This window comes from Daldinia vernicosa (genome assembly GCF_022497035.1).
Source record: "Daldinia vernicosa strain CBS 139.73 unplaced genomic scaffold F5Y00scaffold_44, whole genome shotgun sequence".
NCBI classification, from domain to species: Eukaryota; Fungi; Ascomycota; class Sordariomycetes; order Xylariales; family Hypoxylaceae; genus Daldinia; species Daldinia vernicosa.
The window spans coordinates 84,669-109,931 of record NW_025953960.1 but is presented as its reverse complement, the minus strand read 5'-3'; the positions used below and the strand labels follow the sequence as shown (position 1 = coordinate 109,931).

General features: G+C 46.9%; 6 protein-coding genes and 1 non-coding gene across 7 annotated transcripts; 3 read left to right on the top strand and 4 right to left on the bottom strand.

Moving 5' to 3' along the window:
* Positions 1-3,127: 3,127 nt before the first annotated feature.
* Positions 3,128-5,868, bottom strand: F5Y00DRAFT_144913 (uncharacterized protein). The gene is made up of 3 exons (XM_048004409.1): positions 4,665-5,868; positions 3,709-4,603; positions 3,128-3,649 (listed from the first exon to the last, which is right to left on the bottom strand). Exons 1-3 carry the CDS (start codon positions 5,683-5,685, stop codon positions 3,478-3,480), a joined length of 2,088 nt encoding a protein of 695 aa, XP_047862317.1. The 5' UTR covers positions 5,686-5,868; the 3' UTR covers positions 3,128-3,477.
* Positions 5,869-7,974: 2,106 nt separating this feature from the next.
* F5Y00DRAFT_144894 (polyadenylate binding protein) lies at positions 7,975-11,078 on the bottom strand. The gene is made up of 3 exons (XM_048004408.1): positions 10,881-11,078; positions 8,496-10,718; positions 7,975-8,441 (listed from the first exon to the last, which is right to left on the bottom strand). Exons 2-3 carry the CDS (start codon positions 10,697-10,699, stop codon positions 8,309-8,311), a joined length of 2,337 nt encoding a protein of 778 aa, XP_047862316.1. The 5' UTR covers positions 10,700-10,718; positions 10,881-11,078; the 3' UTR covers positions 7,975-8,308.
* Positions 11,079-13,237: 2,159 nt separating this feature from the next.
* On the top strand, positions 13,238-17,322 carry F5Y00DRAFT_144846 (uncharacterized protein). The gene is made up of 4 exons (XM_048004407.1): positions 13,238-13,947; positions 14,004-14,212; positions 14,301-14,772; positions 14,825-17,322. Exons 1-4 carry the CDS (start codon positions 13,466-13,468, stop codon positions 17,169-17,171), a joined length of 3,510 nt encoding a protein of 1,169 aa, XP_047862315.1. The 5' UTR covers positions 13,238-13,465; the 3' UTR covers positions 17,172-17,322.
* A 302-nt stretch (positions 17,323-17,624) lies between these two features.
* F5Y00DRAFT_243970 (sarcosine oxidase) lies at positions 17,625-20,082 on the top strand. The gene is made up of 4 exons (XM_048008759.1): positions 17,625-18,718; positions 18,811-19,063; positions 19,177-19,364; positions 19,500-20,082. The coding sequence occupies exons 1-4, from the start codon at positions 17,923-17,925 to the stop codon at positions 19,565-19,567; spliced, it is 1,305 nt and encodes a 434-aa protein (XP_047862314.1). The 5' UTR covers positions 17,625-17,922; the 3' UTR covers positions 19,568-20,082.
* On the top strand, positions 19,812-19,883 carry F5Y00DRAFT_t125. Its single transcript has one exon. It is a non-coding gene; the product is annotated as a tRNA-Gln (tRNA).
* Positions 20,083-20,111: 29 nt separating the features above from the next.
* Positions 20,112-21,605, bottom strand: F5Y00DRAFT_264580 (MFS general substrate transporter; the record flags this gene model as incomplete). Its single annotated transcript, XM_048011682.1, has 2 exons — positions 20,112-20,276; positions 20,325-21,605. 2 exons carry the CDS (start codon positions 21,603-21,605, stop codon positions 20,112-20,114), a joined length of 1,446 nt encoding a protein of 481 aa, XP_047862313.1.
* Positions 21,606-23,404: 1,799 nt separating this feature from the next.
* Positions 23,405-24,784, bottom strand: F5Y00DRAFT_243962 (NTF2-like protein). Its single transcript, XM_048008758.1, has 6 exons — positions 24,527-24,784; positions 24,404-24,421; positions 24,256-24,320; positions 24,125-24,196; positions 23,967-24,068; positions 23,405-23,908 (listed from the first exon to the last, which is right to left on the bottom strand). Exons 1-6 carry the CDS (start codon positions 24,534-24,536, stop codon positions 23,801-23,803), a joined length of 375 nt encoding a protein of 124 aa, XP_047862312.1. The 5' UTR covers positions 24,537-24,784; the 3' UTR covers positions 23,405-23,800.
* Between the last annotated feature and the right edge of the window lie 479 nt (positions 24,785-25,263).

Below are 25,263 nucleotides of genomic sequence, written 5' to 3'. Positions count from 1 at the left end.
CTAAGTAACTACATATGGTAACTTCCTCTGTCACTTTGTACCCCTCCCCCCCTTGTCATGGTAGCGTCGGAAGGAGTGCGATCATAAGTTCTTGACCAATCATAACAAGATATTTAACCTATGAGTTGTCGTTGAGTTAAGTGCTTGCATAAACCAATCATCGCTCACGGTCACCACCTAACCAATCATATCTTAGCGTGATTACAGCTGCAAGCACTTTGACGCGTCCCGAACAACAAACCACAAGTAGGTCTTATATAGTTCAATCAATAAACATTGTGTAAATATGGCATTATGATTGGATAAATAGCAAACTTGGATCTGGTGACCTATTGTAGATTACCTATTTAAGTTGTTTACATACTGTACATACTACTGATGTTTGGTTATCCTAACGTAACTTATGTACAAACATAGGTATGTACATGCTATTCTAACCATTCTCTTTTACCCCGCACATCATGCTGCCATAACGTGGAATCTTATCGCGCTATCGCACCATCGAATCACTTATCACCCCGCAGTTGACCAGGTGCCGGTTGACCCCGGCCATTTCCTACGACCGAGACCCGCTGTAAGGTATCTAGGTACGTATCTAGTTTTCCTTCTCCCTTCTCTTCGATCTTCCCCTCCCCCTCCCCCCTCCATTCAAGTGAATTCAATTCATGCGGCAGTGTTTCAACTATCCTCCCGCTACCACCGACGGAACAATGCATTGTTACCTTAGGTATCTCCTAACCTACCTACTAGCCTGCAAGAGGCATGCTATCGATTAAAAAAGCATGACTTTTATAACTTCAAATCTTCAACTCTTCCTATTTCTACGACACAAAAATACAGGTATCCTGACTTGGGATATATATTCCTGGGGAATTCTAAACCCCGGTCATGAGATCATTCCGTTCACCGTTTGTATTATTAGGTACCTGGACCTTATCAAATGACAACATGTATATTCTCTATGTACCTAGGTAGCTCCTAGGGCTATTCTAGGTATAGTTCTACTCTTGATATCACCTGGACACAGTGGTATCCTCACTCTTATCGCCTAGTGTTATGTTTCATTTCACACCGTAATGCCGGATAGGGTAAGTGGGCTGGTGGGCCAGAGATGACGGTAGAGCTACATAGATTGGCGTAACGATGTCACCGCAAATGTTGTCCCATGTTCCAATAAACTCGTTGGGATTTCAGTACTTGGATACGGGTGTAAAGAGACACCATTGTGGCCTCTCTAACCCCGGGGGGTGAGTTCGAAAGGTTTCTGGACGGGTCCTTATTTTAATAAAGAAGAACTCCTCAGGATCCTATACAAGTCTTGATCAACCCGCTATAGCTTAGCGAGGAATGAACAAGCCAAACCCCCTACCATCCAGCTCATCTTACTTACATTCCTCGCTAACCCTGCTTCCGAGAACCTGTGCTACCTGAAACATGTATCTCATTAGGTCGAACCCTCCACCATATATGGCCGTCAATTTATGTAACATAAAAGCCAGATGAGGTGGCAAATCCGCAGTGTCTTTCTCTATATCGACGGAACCACAGGCTGCAAAAATCTGCGATAATTCCGCGGTCCATATCAGCTAAAAACGTGGATCTTAGACCGACATCAAACTCCACAATTTTTCAGTTTCTCGATTCTGTTCTCTAGTTTCGTGGGCTCAAATCGTAAATTTGCCGTTTTGGCTCTCCCCACTGTATATATCCACCAGATTCTATTATAAGATATCTGCTGTTAGTAATGGGAGTCCCAATGATATCCATAAAATTGAACTACAAGACTCGTTAGAAAGGGGCTGACTAGTTGCTCAATTCGTAGGAAGCGAGTTCAATATAGATAGCTGGATAATAATCAAACTTATTAGTATAATAGCTAGATATCTCCCCAGCTACCTAACAGTTAAATGCTTTATTCTTTAATATGTAGCCATTAGGTCTTTATTAAGCCTCTATATCCCGATCTGCCAATTATACTAGCTAGATCTATGCACCACAGCCAATCAAGAGTTGAGCACGTATCCCCTTACTTCCCATAGGGAGGGGCCATAGGGGAGGGGGGTTGGGGGTTCCCTCGTAAGGGCAAGCAGGGGGGTACGGAACGGTACGTTTAGGTTACCAACTGGACCTCTAATTATCGAAGAAGACTGGCCTAGGATGGGCAGTATAGAGTCGTGGAACGTTGAAATTAGATAAAATGAGCTCAAGAAGTTGGGTTACAAATCCGACAGCCATGAATTCATCGTCAATTTCTCAAGTAATAACTAGCCCTCCTGTAGACAGAACAAAGACACACTTAATGTAGATATCTTCATTTTATTTTTCAACCAAAAATTGTAAAATCCAACCCTATAAGTCCTGTTTTTAATCTTCCTTTCCACATTTGTTACCATGCCAGACGCTTGGTCTATCAACTCATCCTTCAAGATTTAAAATCCGACGAATAAAGTACGTAACTGCTAGTATGAGTGACGGCACGTCCGCCGAAGACGCCAACCACGAGAAGAAAGGAGAAATTCTGGTCGCTCAAGATGACGCTAGCAATGAAAACGACGTCGGCCAGGACATCGCCCCTAAGAACGAAGCTATCGGCGTTAAGCCCCTACTAATCCATATTTCTAAAGCTGCAGTTTTAACAAGACAAAAATATAGGATTTCAACCTAATCACTACCGCAGTCCCGGTCATTACAGCCCAATTCGACTCGATTCGCGACGTAAGATAGTACGGCGCGATGTTCACGGTAGCACTGTGAGTTCTCCCCTTGTATCCCTGGGTATATCTTCCGTGGAACGCTACCCAACACCATATCTTCCATGAGCACAAATGCGCAAGCTGGCTGAGCCGCTCGAAGGTAAAACCTATACCCTCTTCTTTAAGAAATATACATTTCTTACGTGCCTTCTCGTGTTTGAGATTGGCAGCCTCGTATGCGCGCTAGCTCCCACTTCAAACGCTCTGATGGTAGGACGTGCCGTCGCCGGACTAGGCGCGTCTGAGATGTTCGCAGGCGGCTTGACGATCCTTACCTTAGGTACCTTCTATACCATTCGCATAAATTCATTACAGCTGGAAATTTGAAGATGAGGTTAGCGCCTGGAATAATGCTACGTTCACGATCATAGCTACTTAGAGGCGGAGGGAAATGAACGTAATGGATTTTTTTTCCTATCACTACCTATCCGATGAAACTCGACCTGATAAAAACACGCTCATAGCTTCATAACCCTGAATAAACGCTCCGACGGACAAGTCATATAGGTACCCAGGAACCGACTCGATTTGTATGATGCAGATATACCGAGTAGAGGATTGTTCGGACCTTGCGTCCTGCTTAGTATCTATCCTTCAGATAGTTGCCGTCGGTCTGGGGGCACATTCTGGGGTTGGCGTTGCCTACCCCTCCTAAATGGCAAGGGGCCCTGTTCTTGGTTCCTTGTAAAGGTTGTGTCTAGCTGATGGTTCGTTGTTAAAACGACTAATCAACTCTTGCCATCTCGAGACTCCTTGCCGACGGATTAGCCAAGTTATTTACTTGCTTCACCGGCGGTGGTTGATATTTGCTCTTTTTGCGTAATCGCTTACGCGCAACCATGACAGGGACTGAGCTCTTGGTTACTAGGTAATTTGAGAAAGATCCAAGGAGCGTCCTGTGATACCATATTAGTCTTTATCCTGTATATCTGTAGACACGCATGCTTCAACTTACCCTTTCAAAGCGCTCCTACCACGGCTTCCTAGAATTACCAAAGTCGGATTCAAAATATCGATCACCTCTGTGATCAGATGCTTGGGATTCTTGCAATGAATCACTTCTACGATCACCCGTACCTGTAACTGCGTCTTCCGGAGCAATTTTGAGACCCGCTCGGTAATGTCCTGAACAGCTCGATCCCTCTCTTCTTGTAATCTGCTTTTCCCGCGAGAACTAGGCGCCGGAGAGGGATTATTGCTGCCGCCACCGTCGATAGCTCGGATATGCGGTGACATCGAAGATCCTTGCATCTTAAACGGGCCGGGACTAGAAGTACGGTACGAGGGTCTGGACATGCCCTTGGAAATTGCGCTAATGGCCATCGCTTGCTCCTTCATCGCCTTGGGTTCGTCTGGTACCATATTGCTGGCATCAACCGATCCACTGGCCTCCTCATCCATGCAATACATAGCTATTAGTGTATCGCCATCGCGAAGCACGGTTCCGACGGCCCATTCCAACGCGTGGGTAGACTCATCACTAAGATCCGTCGCCACTAGGTACTTGCGTAAGCGCCGGTGTTCGTCCTCTGCCTCTCGCTGTATTCTGGTAAATTCACCACGGTAGAGAATACGGAGGGAGCGGTGAACCTCAGGGGTCGAGAGAATTGGGGTAGAGGATAATTGTAGCCCCTGTGCAGCTTTGATAGCATCGACGTCGGCATCTAGATCTGGGTCGAAGGGCGTTTGGGTGCCAGACAGAGGTTCCTGATCAAAACTAGTGGACGGTTGAACGACTGGCTTTCCACCCTTGCTCAGCCTCCCTTTATCTCCTCCGGGACTTGTAATTGTAATCTCGGGCTCATCGAAGAGTGATCTGTACTGAGGTTGAGTAGCATTGACATGTTTTCCTAATGATGCTGTTAGTGGTTTTGAAGCCTTTGGAAATATATCGTGTGTTAGTGGACTCACGCTCATCTTCAATAGCAGCGAGTAGACTCTTAGCTGTGTTCCCATCTTCAGAATCTTGCGACTTAGCGCGCGGAGTGAGTTTTCTCCCCCTTTGCATTTCTTCGTCGGACGAGTTCCCAACGTCGTCATCACTTTCATCTGGGAGCAGTTCTCCGTAAGGACTTAGATTGTCCTTTTCTATTCGACCGTGCCCCTCGCTGTCTTGCCTCTTACGTGCCAAGGATGCTAAGTTAGAGCCACCATAGAGTAAGTTGGCATCCGACAATTTCCTATAAGCATTGTTCATGTCCAATACCTGACCATTGGTCATCATAATGTCCTGTGTCTGATTGCGCCCAGAAGGGTTCCCGAATGGCGAGTTTGAACGCAGATTAAAACGGTTGTTAGGTGACTTTGACTTGTTGGTTTTCCTTGAAAAGCGCCCGTGTTCTCCAGGAAGCACTAGGTTGGATAAGTCAGGTCCGCGAAGCGCTTCACCTATAGAGCTTGATCGCATGGCATTTTGACCACGTCTGATCGGCATAGATTGGCCGACATTGGTTGGCAGTATATCATGAAACTTATAGGCAGATGTTGGGTCAGTGCTCCTTGGACTCGGCAGAGGCGACGACCGCGGCCCAAGGTCTACAACGGGAGTCGAGGCAGCATCCGACATACTTCTACCACGACTCGGATTGTCCAAAGCTGGGGCCTTGTAAGAGAGTGTCGGTGAAACAGGCGTGCTTTTCGGGACATTGGAAGACGGTCTGCCAACATCTAGCATGCTTCTCGTCTGGATTGGAGGACCATCGACGTCTAGCATGCTACGAATTGGAGGGCTACGAGTTGCATTTCTAGACACTTCGCCAATGTCTAGCATGCTTCGAACAGGCGATCGAGGACTCGCAAATGGAGAAGGAGATCGGTGACCAACCGACGGAGCTCTTCTAGGTTGTTGCAGCGACGACATTAGACTCTCGACCTCCTTCCGTTCCTCCTCAAGCGCTGCCTCGAGGGACATCAACTTCCTACCGTTTGACATTGTAATAGATGTTTTGACGTAGTCGCGCTGGTGGCAATTCGAGGAAGTTAGTCCTTGTTTACAAAATACAGATATCGAATCGAGGGGTGTTTAATCGAAGACGTCGGCTAGAAGTGGGTTGTTCGAGAAACGAGCTTCGAGTCACGTCGATAAATAAGCCCAAACGCGTATTATGACGAATTCCTAGGCTAGTAAAGAGTATAAAAAAGGTAGTAATCGAGAAACGCCGGATTGATGTTATCGTGGGATAATAAATGGGCGTCTTCGATGGAGACGGAAGAAGATCATTGTGCGCTGAAGATCTTTCTGGTTATTGCGTTGTTTGTCTCGACCTAGACCCGAGCCTTCACCCTCTGCGCATGGCTACTAGCCAAAAAATTGGGTTTCTAGGTTCAGGTAGGAGGCTGGAATTGGTGGATTGGAACCAACTTGTGAGTGGTTACAAGTGGGTAGGCGGGTAGGTTGACGGAAAGGAACGATGGGGCAAAAAAGTTCGAGCTTCAGTTCAGATGATGTGGGGTCTTTTTTTAGCTGAATTTAACTGTGGTTAGCTGCGTAGGATATATTTGTGGGATATTCCACAACACAGTACATAGCAGTTTGAAAGAAGAAATCGGAACTCGGGACACGGAACAGATAGAATAGAAAGGAGGCCTCACTTCTTTACTTGCCAAGACCTTTAGGGTAAAAAGATTGATGTTAAAAAGGGAGATATGATGACCGTGACGAGAGGAGAAGAGGGGTCTAGAAGGATGTTTATGAGGATTTTGGGGGGGAAGGACCTGGGGACCTAGGGGTTACTAAGTTACCTAAGCTTGCCTTGTCGTGCCCAGCGTGCCCACTATTTTTTTCTTGGGCTGCTTGGGTTGGTTTCCGTTTGGTGTTATTATTTCGTTACTTCAATTATGTAATAGTAGTAACATCCACGCGTACACTATTAAATACGGCAAGTAGACAACACATGCATATAAGTAGTAACACATGCGAAAATAAAAAATTGATAATATACCTTAGGTAGGTACATACTCAACTTTCTGTGCCTTAGCAGAATGCATTAAGATATATTCGGGTGGTTTAGGGAATCTACATCTTTGTCCGGTACTAGTACGCGGATATATTCGTTTGCAAGTGGCTAAACAGCTAAATCAATGTGGGATATACCTAACCGACGTACCAGATACCGACTTCATAATTCATGTGGCATTCGATCTTAGTACGTACGCAGATCATCCTATCAGACCACTTCTAGATCCACCCTGTTGAACCCTGGTCCTGACTGCCTCTCTGCGCGTCAGAGGGCTTCCTTAACTATTAAGGTACAATACATGCTGCAGCGGCTATCGTCAGCCTTGAATTCGATTGGCTGCTCTCTCTCTATCGTACTACGTCCGTATAGGCAGGACAATATATAATGCCTATAGGTAAGACGTAAAGTCTCGGCATTTCCTTGTCCATAGGTACGGAAAGAATACCGAAGGGCCTTGAATACCTAACGGAAAAGGGGGGAAGGGGTAAATGACCATGAGCTTTCAAGATAATAGATAATCTGGATGGATCAAGGCCTTCTATAGATGAATAGTCTTAACTTATTATACGTAATAGAATGACCGGTTCATTCTAATACCAGCTGGAGACTCCTTACCTCAGGTAGTAGTATATACAAGTACGTTCTCGCTCTCTTTCTCCTTCTCCCTTCTCTCCTTGTGACCTGTTATGAACGGTTGGATAAGTGGTGCTGCGGAATACATGTAATAACCACAGCCCTCTATGGAATGTCATCACTTACAATATGTATATAGCAACCTCTTTAAATATGCTATGCGGTCCTCTACTACCTACTGTTGCATGGTTCGTAATATCAGCCTCCGCATCTGCTTGCGGCATGTGTTCCGGCATCGAAATTTCTGTAGCATAGCCACGGTCCCTTGGATAACCCCAACTGCATATGTGGTGTGATTAATACATACCTCCTCGTATGGCTCCTCCCGTAAGCCCGCCGCGTCGCAGCGCAATTTATATAATTACGTATCGTCAAGCAAGTTAGGAATTATCACCGTGCAAGAAATCATTTTTGTTCATTACCAGAAGTTCCTATTTAGAATAACCTCTGCTTCATTCTGAGATGTCCCTTTCGGCAACCGTAGGGGAGGGGGTATTGTATCAGAATCATTGGTGCCGCCTGATTTCCGTTCGGTGCCAGGTCATCAATTACCATGAAGCTGACCGACTGTGACCACAAACGCCTGATGACCGAAACCCTAGCTTCCGGCCCGTGCTCTGAGCGAGGAGCAAATAGTCTATCAATACATGCAAATAGTACGAGAAGAATATCTCTTGAGCCGGACGCTAGATGCGGCAGCACCTAGAGGAGGAAGAGATCCATTCCGACGTAAAAAGACATGATGGTCGTAGAGGGCATGAAGGATAAGATGCGAAAAGGAATGAAGAAAATCAATACCGTATCGTCCGCGCCAGGACGTTGAACCATCAAAATCATAACTTTTCCGAATCCCGTCGTGAAAAAAGAATCGACGCTCTAAATCATCCGGACATTACGAGGAATCCATACCGGCGGAATAGTACGTCGAAGAAATCTTCGGGGTGTGGACATCTGCGTATTTGCTTATGCCTTTTCCTCGGCCTTTTCCTCGTTCTTTCCAGCCTCGACGTCGTTAGAGCCTTGAGTCTTGACATATTCGTCGTAAACAGCCATGGCTTCCTCAACTTTGGATTGGAGAGCGCCGTTATCCTCGATCCTGAAAGATATTAGAAAAGTTGCGTAACAAAGGGGAAAGGGGGTTTCAACTTACAGATTAACCAGCTCAGCATTGTCCATCTCTAAAAGCATACCGGTAATCTTGCCTGCCAGATCGGGTTGGATAGCTTGGATCTTAGGGAAGATGAGTTCACCTAGCATCTGCTTCTGCTGCTGGGGGTTGTTAGACTGAGCCTGCAGCTGCGAATGAAGAAGCGAGGCCGGGGTTAGATCCTGCTGCTGCTGTTGCGGCTGCACGTTCGGAGCACCGCCCACTTGTTGGTTAGGGGCACCACGTCCACCCTGAGGCGGGAACTGACCACCCTGACCATTCCGCTGGTTCTGTCCACCACGACCAGCGGGGCCACCCTGTCGAGCGTTGGGGGGGTAGCCAGGAATACCACCTGGTCCGCCCGGAATGCCCATGTTGCCCGGCATGCCTTGCATCGGTCCACGACCGGCCGGTACGCCTCGACCACCTCCAATCGTGGCCTGCTGCACTTGTGCCATTGCGGCTATGAATTGAGGAGTTCCGGGTTGGGCGTACGGAGCGCCAGGCGGGAATTGACCGGGGATATACATGTTTGGAGGCAGCTGTGGGATAGGCCCGCCACGTCCACCTTGGGGACCTCCGTAAGCGTTAGGGTTGAACTGTCCAGGACGGCCTCCCTGAGCACCGGGCATACCCATTCCGGGGAAGGGCATACCACGACCGCCCTGGGGAGGGAAACCTGGCTGCTGACCGGGGGGATAGTAGACGGGGGGTTGCATGTACTGTTGGGGCATGCCAGCCGCCGCCGCAGCCTGCTGCATCCGGAGCTGGTTGCGAGCTTGGATACTAGCCTCAAGCTGGCTCTTCCGAACGTCCTTTCGCTGAGCTAGTGCTACGTATAGAGGCTTGTTGTTGATCATGCGCTGGTTCATATCACCCACAGCCTTCGTGGCGTCGTCAGGGTTAGCAAAGCACACAAATCCAAAGCCCTTGCTCTTGCCAAGCTTCTTGTCCGACTTCTTCTCCTTCTTTTCACCTTCCTCCTTGGTCTCGTCGACTTCCTCCTTCTGGTTCTCTTTATCCTTGCCATCCTTGTCGTCATCAGATTCGGTAGCAGAATCACGCATGACCTTTGCGGAGGTAATAGGGCCAAACTCCGAGAACATCTGGCGCAACTTGTCGTCGTCGACATCATCATCAAGGTTCTTGATGTAAAGATTCACGCCTTGGTACTTGCTGGCCTTCTCCTGACGGGCGGCCTCGTAGGATTTACGCAGCTCCTCCTCGCGCTCATGCTTCTTCTGAGCACGACCGACATACAAATCCTGACCGTGGAAGTCGTTGCCGTTCAGGTCATCGACTGCCTTAGCTGCGCTTTCGTGAGTAGTGAAATTAACGAAGCCAAAGCCACGAGACTTTCCTTCATTGTCGCGGGCCAACGAGGACGAAGTGACGTCCCCAAACTTCTCAAAAAGCTCTCGGAATTCATCATCGGTAACGTCAGGTGAAATATTCTTGACGTAAACGTTGGTGAAGTTCGCCTTCATCTCTTCGAACTTGCTCTGACGATCCTTCTTGGGGATGTGATGGCCGACGTAGACCTTCTTCTCGTTAAGCAGCATTCCATTAACGTGCTTGATAGCTTGAGCTGCAGCCTCGTCTGTCTCGTAATGCACAAACCCGTATCCCTTCGAGTTGCCATTCTCGTCCTGGGCAACTTTGCAGCTTAGAATGTTACCAAAAGCAGCGAAGGTATCATGAAGGGCCTTGTTATCGATAGCAGCATCGAGGTTCTTGATAAAGATGTTACCCTGTCCACTCTTGCGCAGGTTGGGGTCACGTTGAGACCACATAATGCGGCACGGGCGGCCCTTGATCTGGGTATAGTTAAGCTCTTCAAGAGCTCGCTCGCCATCGGCAGTCGTGTTGTAGTTGACGTAGGCATATCCGAGGGAACGACGCGTGACAGCGTCACGGCAAACGCGAATAGAGGCAACAGAACCTATCTGAGAGAAGAGCTCGAAGAGCATTGCTTCAGTGACCGAGGGGTCAAGCTCGCCAACGTAGAGGGAGGCAGATGCGGCGGGGTGAGGGGTCTGAGCGGAGCTGGGGGTGGCGGCAGCGGCATCACCCTCATCGCCGTGAGCGTCGGAAGCAACATTAGTGTTGATAGAGGCAGGCTTAGCATCACCACCGTTAAGAGAGGTGTTGCCAAGGTCGGCGGCAAGCTGGTCAACAGCGCCGGAGATAGGAGCAGCAGCAGACATCGTGACGAAAATTAATTGACTAGAAAGTCGCACAAGAAATGTTAGCGTAATAACGATAAAAGCAATAAAAATGTAGTGCGAATGCTTCTTAAAGCGCATATGCAAAGTCGCGTCAAAAGTCGGGTTTGATTTGATTATGATGCGTTGAGCAAAGACGAGGGGAAGGGGGGGAAAAGCGTACCAAGCAATTAAAGAGAGCTGCAAGAATATTACGTTCTCGTGATCAAGGAATAATGATTTCGAGAGAATGAAGACCAAGTCGGACAAAGGTTGTCGTCAAGACTTCAAAGGAAAGTGATGATAATCTAAAAGCCTAAACGTACTCGAGCTTTTAGCAGTCACTGTTTTTACCCTGTGGTGGGGAGTGGTGAATGAATGAATAGGTCGCGAGTATTGACAACGGTGCCTATTCAAAGGGTCGAAGGGAGGATGAATGCGCTTCGATGGATGGGGTCGAATGTAAGTTGAGGTGCTTAGCAGATGGTGGATTTTCTAGTTTTCCGAATTTTTTTGGTGTTTTTGTTCTGAATGAATTTGGCGAGAACAGAAACGAAGTACGAACTAGGAAGCACGTACTTTATAACTGAATCTCTTTTTTAAATTTTTTCAAAGTTTTTGGGTGACGAGCTGGCGATAAAGTTGTCAAGTCGTTGGGGGAAAAGGAAGAAAGAAAGAAGGAGAGGGTCCGTTCGTCTTTTGAGATCTTGAAGATTTTTTGTGCCTCTCTGGTTGCGATCAACCACACAAAAAATTTCGACCATAAATAGTGGGTCTTCCACCAAGCTATTTTCAGCACTTTAAGGTTTCAATATCGCACCTACCAGCCGTATTTTTCGACCGTACCTTCCGTACCGTACCTTCCGTACCTTCCTAGGCGTAGTACTTTAGCCCCTCGGCAAATTTTGACTTTCTGACTTTATGACAAACGTAACTCAGATAGGTACTTAGGTACCTTAAGTATGGACGAAATATGTTAAGCCAATTAGATTTAATCGAGATTTTACACCTTTAGGTCGGTTAGTGGCTTATATAAAACGACTTTTACCTATCTCTTTTGCAGTTATTGGCGGCTTGTTAATATAAAAAGACTAACCTGTAAACCCCCAGTGTTAATTATCTAGGAACTATATAACACATGTGTATCTATGTGTATGTAAGCAGTTAACTTTGGTGATTCCATAGTCTTTATCACAAGTTAGGTACTTAACCATATACCCATTTTGTATGCAACAATCTACGCCTAAAATTGGAACTGGCAAACCACTGGCTGCAGTCATCCTAGGAATGGTATAGTCTCGTAGTGTCACAAAAGCTCGAGGAGGGGGAATTAATGCTGTGGAACTGCAGATAGACTGAACCCAAGACTAAAAAGTCACAAATGCGTTAGGTACCTATACATGTACTACCTCAACATTACCTGTTTATGACAGCGTCTACCTATATTCGAGGCGTTATGCCGTAGCTGAATCTTGCTACTCAAAAGTAGGTACCCAGATGTAGGTCTTCTTACATATATGTATGTACGCCACATAAGTAAGCTATCCACCTAGGTAGTTAAACGGTAGGCTTGCTAAGCAGGATATAGAATAGACCAGACAGAATATTTACATATGTGTAGGCTCAGTGTGTTGGACTTACATGCGCTAAGTACTGGTGGTAATATCTTCTCAAGATGATATAGTTAGGTACTATCACCTGCTTTCATCATAACATGGGATATACCTAGTTTATACACTTTGTATAACTACTCCTGTTAGTAAAAGCCATATTGAGCATTGAACATCGAATATTAATGTTAGGTATTTCAGAATTTCCAAAATCCAGGTTGTATATATATAATAGGTTTTCTACAGAAGTCGGTGGTAACAGAAGTCCATGAAATGGAAAGAAGGGTTTATAGGTACCCCCTTATATAAGTGGATATGTTACTTAGATACCTAGGTAGCTTATCTTATCGGTTTGCGGAGGGGATAGGTACCTTGGGTATGTACATTCCTTACCAGGGATCACCCCGCCTGCTTAAATCGACCCATAGGTCTACGTAACGGTACTCGGTACTACAAGTGGGTGCTAGAGGGTAACGATAACCGCCCTGTGACGTGCCGTTGCTGGCGCTGGGAAGCACCTAAAGCTCATCAGCGTTTAGAAGACGACAGAATAGAAACTCGATTCCACGCATAACAAAACAACCAACAACCAAACGGCTGACCGATCAACATCTGGTACAACATACCAAAATACCGGTACAGTATACCGATAGGTACCACCTGCCTCCTACCTAACATATATGTATGTACAATAGATACCATAGAGGTAGGTTACCTTACCTTACTAAGCCGTTGAAGCGCATATCCATCTTGCATCTCTCTCGCATCTTTTCCCATCCCACGATCTACGCAAATGCGCGTACTGATTTTGCGCATTTTCGGACGCCGGCACAACTTACCTAGGCTATCTCGCTTACATTATTTCCATTAATCTTTCCTTTTTGCCATTCCAGAATCTAAGCAGTTAACTACGGTTGTCCTAATTCAGCTATTCAGCTATTACGTCAAATACGACAAGCCAACTCCCAAATTCCCACGACAGCCACCGTAGTCACAATAAGCCAAGCCATGTCGATTCACGCAACTTGGTAGATAGAGCACCATCTACTATATTTCTCTACATCTCTCTTGACCTGTCTTAAGAAGAAAAGACGAAACCCGAGCTTCATTCAGACGTCTAGGCAGCTCCTGCAGCTCCCCCACATTCAACACATTCATCATGTTCCCAAACTTTACCGGCACTTCCAGGCGACCGCGAAACGTCAACTTGAGCGGTCAGCGAAATACAAACCCTTGGGCTGCACCAAGCTGGTCACCTTCTGGCTCTGGCGCCTCCAAAACAGTAGCACAAGCGCAGATCGAACGTGAAAGGAGACAGAGAGAACGTGATGAGTTAAATGCTGCTAAGAGACTGCAAAGGGTATGGAGAGGTTATAAAGATCGACAAAGCTTTAAACAAAAATGTCGAGAAGAGTTTGATGCTCTATACGACCAACCTCTGAATCACGCCGTTCCAACCAGAGTGATCAGTGCCCTACCCCTTATCCATATCCTATTCGATCCAGTACGACCAGACGATCAGAAACGTTTAGATCTACTAGTTCAGGATTTGACTAGCCTAAACTCTGCTTCAAATCTGGCTCTCTTCAATCCTAATTCTTGGGATAGATTAGCAGTTCTCATCATAAGAGCTCTAGAAAGGTATGTGCATGCTCAAATCATGGTTATATATTCCTTGCTTACATTTCGTGATATAGCCGACCAGCTAGTTCATCATTAGATCTTCTCAACATTCTGGTTCTTATTGTCAGCAAAAGACCACATTCCATTACTTCCGTCATTCACCGATATTATAAACTCATCTCCACGTACTCTCAGCGGGACGGACAAGGGGGTCCCAACTCGACAGCAGAACTGGATATCGTTGCCAGAGCGGTTACGGCCCCTCTCATACCATCTACACAAGGTACGTAAGTTTACAGTCTAGCAAAGCTATATCTTGATTTTAATCGTTTCGATATATCCCATTCGTGGTGTAATCTGACCGTTTTTAGGAGTATCCCTATTACCAGCTTACCAGGCATTTGCGTTCTCCTTCCTCACTTCATCGAATCTTCTATCTTTTCAACAGGACCCTGCACGGATAGCAAGCTATGTAGATCTTCAACTTTTGTCACAGAGTATCATAGATAGTATCTCGAGACATGAGCGTGTTAGTACCCTGTCAAAGAATGGTGCTCTCTGTCTCCTAGCCCACTTCATCGCTTTAAATAGGGCAGCTTCCTCCTCATACGGGACCAACTACCTTGAGGCGCTCTATCTCCAGCTATCCATCCTTGTTGATGATATCCGGGTACGATATGATCGGCACGATACCCGAAATGAGGCCGAAGATGGTAGTGGCGATACCTCCGAACATGACGATGATGCCGAAGACTCAGCTCCATTATCTACTTGGGTGCTAAGCCAACTAGACTTCCTCGTAGATGAAGACGGTATCTCGGATCTGCTAAGTAGATTTATATCGTTCGTGGCCAAGATTTGAAGTACGCATGAGTCATATGCTAACACAACTTAGGACCGCAGTCTCTCCTGACCGCCTTTCCGAAGATGCGAGTCTTCTTGCTGGCTATACATTAGTCCTGCTTAGATGTTTTCCAAGCCATAGTGACGACATCAAAATGCGACTCTTCCAAGGCGACATTTCCACAGTCGGCCCCGCTACTCCCATATCAACACCTTCAGTCAAGTATTTCTGGCAGGCAGCCTCGAATACAAGCATATTTAAGATTATCACGCAGCCTAGGACTCAGCAGCAGTCAGCAGCAATCGTTACACTTCTCCAGCCAGACCATGTACGTGACAGAGAGTGGAGAACTATATTGCTGTTTCTAGAATTATATAATTTCCTTCTCCGGGTTACCGATGACGAAGATTTCCTACCTCCGGAAAATCAGATATTATTGCACCAGAGTCCTGCAACGTCGAGAATACGTTCAAGCAGTCTCAGTCTGAATGAGCTGAAACAACTTATCAATTTCCTCAAGAGCCTCTCATTTCCACTCTATTATAACCTAGCGGACATTATGCCGTCTACCGCAAGGCCGACTCGACTGAATAGTCTCATGGGTATTAGTTCTAGCAAATCAACCACGGAAGAGGAAGAGCCCAAGGATACCCAATCCTCATTTGCTGGTATTATTGGGATGGACGTTTTGAGTCTTAGGGCTGCGTCTACAACGACCATGCGTTCATTATACGAACGAGATTCTCGCCGACGTTTTCTTCCTTCAGACTTCTGGTTGATGACCTCGAAATTCGATATGGACGGGTTTATATCGGCGGTCGTCTTAGAAGAACAGCAAAAATCTCAGATGGCTGAAAATGAAGATGATTCGGACAACTCTGACGACGATGCGCTTAACACTTTCCACACGTTTACAGGGCAGCGCCTTTCGCGAGCAGCACAGCTTGAGAGGCGCCGCCGATTACGAAGAGTCCAACGAGAGCAACTGCTAGCCCAGGTCGGACCCAAGCTCGAAATTCTCCGCAACATGCCATTCGTTATCCCGTTTGAGGTTAGGGTTCAAATATTTCGTCAATTCGTATATCTTGATAAGGCGAAACGCAGGGGTGGTCACGTCGACCCCGATCGGTGGCGTTTGTCAGTACTCTCAGGAGAAGGCGGGTTTAATGGCCCTTCTGTTAGAGGCAGAGACATTCTTGGCCGCCACTCGGCTAGGGTTAAACGTGGGCAGGTGTTTGATGACGCATACGAGCAGTTCTACGCTCTCGGTGATGGATTAAAGGAACCTATCCAAATTACATTTGTTGACCAATTTGATCAGGCCGAAGCTGGGATTGACGGCGGCGGTGTTACAAAGGAGTTCTTGATTAGCATCACCGACGAGGCCTTTAACCCCAATTCCGGCCGTGGCCTCTTCGCTACTAACAGTCAAAATCTGTTGTATCCAAATCCGAGCACATTTGACAATCATGCACAGCTCCTTCGTAGTCATGGGTTTACAGAAAGTGATATGAAGTGGAAGGAGGCCATGGTCAATCTCGCTAAACGTTATGAATTCCTCGGCCGTGTGGTTGGGAAATGCATGTACGAAGGCATCCTTATCGACAAAGCTTTTGCTGGCTTCTTTCTTCTCAAGTGGTCAGCATCAGGGCAGGGTTCACTCAATGATTACCGTGCCAACCTAAACGATCTACGAGATCTAGACCCAGAGCTGTATCAAGGACTCATCAGTCTCAAAAACTTTTCCGGCAAGGTGATTGACCTTGCGCTAGACTTTACTATTACGGATCAAGTCACGACAATCGATGGTAACACACTCACCATTACGCGTCCGCTCTGCAAAAATGGCGAGAACATTTCTGTTACAAACACGAACCGCCCCCTCTACATATCTTACGTTGTAAACCATCGGCTCGTAGCACAACCCTATCGACAAACTAGAGCTTTCCTCAAGGGCCTAGGATCCATCATCAACCCCTCGTGGTTGTCTATGTTCAACCAGTCAGAACTTCAACGACTTGTTGGTGGAGACAGCTCGGAGATTGATGTCGAAGATCTTCGACGTAATACCCAGTACTCTGGTCTCTACGCAGTAGGTGACGATGGGATGGAACACCCAACCGTGCAGATGTTCTGGCAGGTGATGCGCGAGTTTAAGGATCCCCAGCGACGCGAGGTGCTCAAGTACGTCACATCGACGCCACGAGCACCATTACTAGGCTTCTCTCAACTGAGTCCCCATTTTAGCATCAGAGATGGCGGCACTGACGAGGAGAGATTGCCAAGTACAAGTACCTGCGTCAATCTCCTAAAGTTACCGCGGTATAGTTCAAAGGAAACTCTAAGAAGCAAACTGCTCTACGCTATCCAATCCGGAGCTGGTTTTGATTTGAGCTAATCAAATATTAGGACTGGTGAGGTCAACGGTCTCACGCACGGCGTTTGAGAAAGATGGAATGTTTGGCATCGTACTCTCTGCAGAAATGTTAGCTTAATCAACGGAATTGCTAGATATAAAATGAATAAATAAATATACATGTGTAAGCTGGCTTTTGAGTAATAATGCCTCATGCCTCCATGGGGATAGTAAATCATCTCGTGTAGGATCTGAAGCTTCCCAGGATTTGTTATCCGATCCTTTCCATAGGTATAAACCCGTCAAACTTGTGTCCTCATAATGTTAGTATGATAAGTTTATCGTCATATACCACATCAACAATACACCTAAAACGATGATGTGTCACTGCGGCACACAAGACGGCAGGTTGACCGTATAGCAAGGGTATGAGTTGTCGAATAAGAGTTATCTCCAAATGCATGCAAATAGAGGAGCATTGAATATGGTGTAAACCCCGCTTCTTGATACCCCCTTAGTTGACACGGAAGAAGCTTGTTTCCAGTCACTACCTCTTATACTTCCAAATTTGACGAGATACAATTCAGGGGGAATATCTTTAGCCTCGCGGTTTATTAAATACATGCAGGTCTCTCATCTAATACTAGCCATACCAAAATTTATCTTCTTATTCTTAACCCTTGCCGATCTTGATTTCTTTACAACCTCAGTTCTATGTACAGTGACAGACATTAAGCAAAATAAGTACAACTTCTTTTCAAATAAATTCAACTAAGGTTAGTCGCGATTTATTATGGCAACCCTAATCATCGGCGCCGGATGTTTCGGGGCATCGACGGCAAAATTCCTAAAGGAGACGGACCCTAACACCGACGTGATCTTACTGGACCAGGCGCCGTTCCCGGACCCGGCTGCGGCTGCGCACGATTTTAACAAGATCATAAGGGCGGAATATGATGACCCGATGTACATGAAGCTGGCACTCGAAGCCAAGGAGGCGTGGTCTCAGGCAGATCCCGTCGTCACGCCCTTCTTCCATCGGACAGGGGCGCTCTGGTCTATCACAGCCGCCAGGACTAAGACGCTCGTGGATAACTATGAGGCCCTACTAGGCCCCGGAATGGCACCGCTGAAAATCTTAAGCTTGGATGAGACGCGTGTCCGCTTCCCGCTCCTCGAGAGCTGCCGCTTTGAGGGCGGGGCCGAGCAGTGTATACTAAGTCCGGAAGCCGGATGGGCCGACGCAGCTGGGGCATTACAAGCCGTTATTAAAGCCGCTGTTAATAGGGGTGTCCGGTACGAAGTCGGCACCGCAGCGAAGCTGGAGTTCGACTCGGATGGTACATGCACTGGCGTCTCAACGACAGATGGCAGATCATTCCCCGCCCGACGTATCGTTTTGTCCTCAGGCGCTTACACGCCATGGCTCCTCGCAGAGAGTGCCCCTGAAAATCCAGACCTCCACGCCGGAGACCGAATGAAAGCAGCAGCCGTATTGATGTGCTTGTTCAAGGTCCCGCGCGGCGACACCGGACTGGACATGTTTAAAGACGCACCAGTTCTCGTTCACCCCTACGGAGACTTTCCCGGTGTGTCGCTCTCAATAACAGGGATCCCAAAGCGTCCATATCTAGATCTATAATGCTACGTGTTAGTATGCTAACTATAGTGAGGTACCCAGCCGAGTGTATACCGCCTGGAAGTGTCGGTGGCCCCGATTTGGCGAAGTGTACGCACGAATTCCCATACACCCGCAATGCCTACAACAAAGCGTCGAAGCAGGAGATCTCAGTTCCACCGCTCTCAAAAAGCGGCCGTATGACGTGGACACGAGACCTCCCAGACGCGCTGAAGGCGAATTCGGCAAATGTCCGAGATATGTTCTTCGGGAACTCGGTGCAGGGTATGACTCCTGAGTCGTATCGACTTTGCTGGTAGGCCCTAGCTTTCCCTTCTGATAACCCCCCCCCCCCCCCCCCCAACCGAATCTCCTTGGAAGTTTGGGTGGAAAGGATTTAGTTGGGCTAATATTTCCGTGTCGATATAGGGACATCGCTACGCCAGACGAAGATTGGATCATTTCACCACATCCGGCGTCAGAGAACTTGTATATCGCAGCCGGCGGTTCTTTTCATGGCTACAAATTCCTCCCCGTCATTGGAAAGTACGTAGTTCAAATGCTGAACGGAGAGCTGTCCGAGGAGCATGCCCGACGGTGGGCCTGGGATCGAGATTGTAAGTATGATTTTGATATTAGCCTCTGTTTCCAGCCTTCTTAAGGCTCTAGTGGATGAAAGGTAGCATCAATTGGAGTTTTATTTTCGTGGATACCTAACCAAATAAACTATTTGCTAATTCTAAGCCTCTCAGTCATTCCAATCGTAACTCCGTATACCCCTCGTGGTGATTTACGAGATGTACCTGGTTATTACGAGTAACGCTGCCAAGCGCACGTGAGAACATGACAATATAACTGGCACCGAGCCCGGGACGACGAAGATGTCCAAGTACATACGAAAAACAATAAAAGTTTCAACATGTCCAGCTACAGCTTGCAGTAATGATAAGGATGTGCTATGCCTCTTTCCAGGTTCGAGACTTTAGTAGTAGTTAGTGACTACCTATGCTTTTGACTGAAATATTAAAGAAAATAACATAATCCGTCATCCATCAAGCAAAGCAGCTCCTATAGTCTAGTGGTTAGGACGTCGGATTCTGATTCCGAAAACATTGGTTCAATTCCAGTTAGGAGCTTAAACATGAACCAAGTTCATTTTTTTCTCTTTGACCCGCTTGGATGAAAATTTTTTGTGTCACATCTCATATATACTGAGGGCATCGTGGTCTGAGTGGAGTTGGTTTATGCTAGCTTCAGATTCCTAGACTATGACGGCCCACTAGAATATAATAAATATACCGAAGCAAAGTGGATATTGTATTAATAATTCTTATGACCTATATCAATTTATTATTCTAACCATCTTAAATGGTGTATCGGAAATCAGCATGACCATCTATAATCCTTTTACCTTCAACTGCACGCCGATTTTCCAATTTCAAGAGAACTATGGAGATACAGGCGGCGACAACAGCGGCGACGCAAATTGCCATCACAGCAATTATACCAGGTATGTAATCGGGGGCATCCTATCTTTAAGTCAGTCTATGACTATACATTTAGGGGTTTCCACGAACCTGTTGTCGAAAAACTAGGGATGAATAGATACCACCAAGACCACTAAGAGTGATCAAGACAGCCGTGGCACAGGCGCGTTTACCATCGCCACGCAAATTGTTTGCCTGCCAGGCAAGGGTAGTGACTACGAGCCCATTTACTCCAGCTTCGCCTAGAAAGGTCCCGATATACCTTGGGACGGGCTGCTGGAGGAAACCAGTCATGCACAAACCGACGATTGCGACGAGACCCTGGGCGATAACAAATGGTCCTCGTAGACGCATCTTATCAGCAAGCCATGATACAAACATGCCTTCCACGACGGAAAATAGAGCTGGCGGAGCCGACAAGATGAATGCGAGCTCTTGCGAATATCCCATCCCGTTACGTAGGATAAGAGGTAGGAAAAATAGAAAGGCGTAGACACCCACGGCACCGGCCGAGTACATCAACGAGAACGACCAGACTTTCCAATCAGTTATCGTCTCGACGAAAATAGCCCAGGTGACCTGCTGACGCTCCTCAGACCCGCGATCTTCCGCAAGACGGGCCTTTACGAAAGCGGCCTCTTCTACGGTGAGAAACTTGTTACGGTGCGAATCCGGGAAATCGACGATGATGAACCAAGCAATAATAGCTGCGACACAAGTAATGACACCCTCAATAATGTAGATCCACCTCCAGCCCTTGTAAGTGGTATTTGTTTTCGAGATTTGTATGAGGCCGAGGGCAAAAACATTCGCAAACGCGGATAGTGCGGACCCCGTCATGAAAAAGGTCGCCAGCCGCTTCTGGACCTCGTATCGCCTGTACCAGGAGGAAATCAGGTAGACGCATCCGGGATAGAACCCAGCTTCGAATACGCCGAGGAAGGATCTCAGCACGGCCAACGCGATCCAGTTGTCGAGAAACCCGATGCCCGTCGACACTAGGCCCCAGGCGAAGACGATTAGCGAAAGCCAGTTGGCGGCGCCCACGCGGTGGATGATCATGTTGCTCGGCAGCTCGAAGAGCATGTACCCGATGAAGAAGACGAGGAGCGCGACGGAGGCGCGGTTCCCGACGTTAAGACCGACGTCTTCGTCAAGACCCGAGATGCGGGCTACGGAGATGTTGCTTCTGTCTACCATGGCGATGGTATACAGCGCGCCGAGGATAGGTAACAGCCGGATATCGATCTTGCGAAGGACCCTCTTCTCGAATTTCGAGTCGTGGGCAACACCGTCCGGGGAAGACGGCGAGAAAGAGCGCTCATTATCGCACTTCTCGTGCAGCGAGACCGAGGCTTTCTTTTCCTCCATTCTGAAAGATGAAAGAATTATATATAATAATGGTCTCCGAGAAGGATATCTCCAAAAAGGAGAGCCCTGGCTATACCTTGTCTTTTATTGTTGCCCTTCGGGTCCTTGTTAACCTAGTCGGGAACTTGGAGGAATGTGGAGGGACTGTGGGGTAAAAGCTGGGGTAAGGGGGTGCTGGGCAATACATACCTTGGTCACGATCTTCCGGCGAGTGTCTGTTCTGGGTATACCGCGAGCGAGCTAGTATTCCACGACACCCAAGTAAGTTGTAATTCCGCGGCTAGGCAGGACGGTAACATGTGTTGCTATATATGTAGATGCTAACGTTGACGCTATTGAGGAGGGTGGCTTGTCCTTTACGACCGGGGTTATCGTATGTTTGTAAGTCTTTATACTAGGTTGATATTATTGACGGATGGTCCAACATTTTACTAGGTTAGGGGGTTGGGTACCAATAATCTTTATCCGGGTGCCATCGGACCTCAAGGCTCAGTGGCGCTGCTGGAGTTATCGTTATGGGAGACACACAGATGAATAACTGCTAAAGCACTCGATCTTGTCATCCAAAAAGCAGGTAGTACTTTAATATATGTCTTACGTGTTGGCAAGCCTAGCGAGGTCAATTACTCGATGTTTGGTGAAGCCTTCGTAATTATAATGATTTGGGTTGAATAAACGTCAAGCTGGTATGCAATCCAATTGCTACAGATGGCATAAGTATCTACCTAGGCGTCTTGTATCTGATTTATACGTGTTTTTCGAGGGCCACATATAAGTCGATAGTTCGGTGCTGAGGACCTGTTGTCCCTGTGGTTACTGTGCCTCAGAGAGCTGAACTCCCATTCACTACTTACTAGGTGTAGAAGGACTCTAAATTGCTCGTATTACCCTGAAGTTGACTTCAATCTCTCCGCGAATACTAGTATAGTGACGATCTGTACTAGGAGCTCCAGCTTGATCACGTATACATGGTTCCATGAGTTCCACTCAACCTTCGAGTCCGTGGGATCAAGTTGAGGTGTCGTAGACTCGCTTTAATACCCCGAGAAGTATAGTCCCATGATACCGAGTCCCAAACAATAAGGCAGGAAATTGGCTAGCGGATCTTATAATGCGAAGCCTGTGAACTGCGTAAGGTAAGCTCACCCACTATATTAGGCCTCATTACCTTACAATGTTAAGACAACCTGTTTACGTCTTCGAGGGCGATGCTCATCGATTAGAAGATTATCTCTCAAAGATCGATTGTCAACTTAGCGATCCGGGAGCTAAACCGACGCAACTAGGGTCTCTCAGCTGCCAGTCGTATGTCTAACGAAGACAAGCCTCGAATCTCTTCACTAGCTTTTACAAACGCTTATACCAAGGTCGCCCTTCTTTCATTACGTTGTGGACCGAAGCAAGCAAGACTTTTCAAAGGTCTGCCTTTTGAAAATCTTGGATTTGGTACATAAGTTAAGCAAATCATTCAGCCATCTAGATAGTCTGATTGGCGTATATCGACGATCCAGGGTGCTGACGTCGTCTTTGCCCTAGAGAACGGAAGGGAGGGGAATTAAAAGGGGTATTTATGAGGAGTTGCAAGGTTTGCGAATCGTTTAACCCCGGGCCAGCTATATCGCAGTATTTTTAACCGCTTCTTTCCTTCTAATTTTCTCGATTTTATTTTAAAAGGGTTAATTATGTAGGTCACGATTCCAGATAGATGTGGATTTAGGACAACGCATATTACGAAGAGGGGCTGCGAATACCTGCTGTGCTCCAGGCAGCTGCAAAATACAAGATTGCGAAGTCAGGGCCGTATGTATCCTCGGGTATATCACCGTACTAAATCAACTGTGTAGCACACTAGGTAGCACCTGAAGATGTAGCCTTGGGGAATGAATTGGTCAGGCTGAAAGGTGAAAGATCCTAGCCGACAATATAGGAAATACGGGTTGGTGGTGTTACTAGTAATAACTGAATCTGAATGGATGCGAAGTCATCGTGAAATAAATTAACCTCTGTATGACCTATCTGAAAATGAACAAGTCACTGTTGATAGGAAATGACGTCCCTAACGCAACTCTGCAAGTAGATAGGTAGGTAGTCTATGGCAAACAACTATCCCCCACGAGTGTGTGCAACTTGATAATCACACACCCAGCACATTCCGGCCCTGGAGCCCGTTGAACCTGCATAGTCCGATCCCATGTCTAACCGTAGACGAGCTTGAAGATGTCGTTGTGGACGTAGTACTGAGCGTTGTCGGGGACTAGGTAGAAAGATTGAGTGTAGCTCATGGGTCGTTGTTCCTCGTCCACCTAGGGATACAGGTTAGGTTCTGGACAAAACGTTAGATAGAATTGTATATAGACGAACCAGAAGCTGACCGGTCACGAGGACCAGAATGTGGCCGGGAGCGACACCAGGCTGGAGGTCGATGGTGGAAACCTGGTGTTTGATCTGCTGGAAAGGCAGGCCCTAGGATATATGGTTAGCTTTCTTCTCGAAAAATATTATACTACTGTTTGAGTTACCTGTAGCTTCTCGATGATGGACTGAGTGCCCTGGAAGGAGGCGGACTCGAAAGTCAGCATGGAAGCCTCACGCTGTAGAATTATTAGTTTGCGTCTTATCAATACGGAAAGATACTCGGTGATGTGCATACGTAGAGGCTTGCTAAACCGGCTCGGTCTTGGTCGAACTGGTTGTAGTAGTACTGCACGAACATAGCTAAAGAGAAAGTAGGTGTTAGTTTAGTTGGTGGAAATGCTTGCAAGTCGCAAGACGCAAGACGCGTTCGACGAGGCACATACACGCGACTTCTTCCGGATCTATTCAACATGTTAGTGTATGAACTTGGAAGCCCTCATGCTCGACCAAATCGACTGGCCTTGTTGGGCAGTAACGTGAGGCGTTTCACGGAGGGCGCCACTTACTTTGAGCCATCTTGAAGGTAATAGCTGGTTGACCGAATAAAAAAAAAGTGACGAGAGGTTTATCAAGTATTCCTTACGAAATATGGCGATTAGCGTGGGAATATTTCAAACCAAGATGACGATGTTCTTGGGGAGAAAGGGAAAGAAATTTATTGTTATTGTTAAGACGATGGTTACGGGATAGAGAAAAGAAGTGAGGCCATTCAGGTCTGGAGGGGCATTTTTAGGACGTCTCCACTTACTTTATGCGAGCTAAGGTTGTTTGGATATTCACGGTGGCTTACGCTGGCGGGGTAAATTTTATTATTTTTTTTTTTAGGTAGGTAGGTACCCAAGTAGGTACGATCTCGTTGCGTGGAGCGTTAGGCAATTATCGTTATCACTTATCGTTGTCGGTTGATTACATATGCAACCCAATCAAATTTTCTCCATTGGCTTGTACCGACCTAGCTAGGCAGCCGCTAGGTACCTGGAATAAATACACACTGTGCAACTTAGTACCTAACCTAATGCACATAGGCGTGTGTAGGTATGTGGGTCTCCTCTGACTGTGACGTCGAAATGCTACGTTGTTGCCGCCAAATTGGAAGTATCAAACAACAGTTACAGGATAGAAATGGGCTCGAGTCTGTTTGGTGGATTACCGACGAATATAAACTTTTCGAGTCATGATATCCTTAGACTCGCACTTGTACATAGAAATGGATAGCACACCAGCTGCTCATCTGCTCATCTGT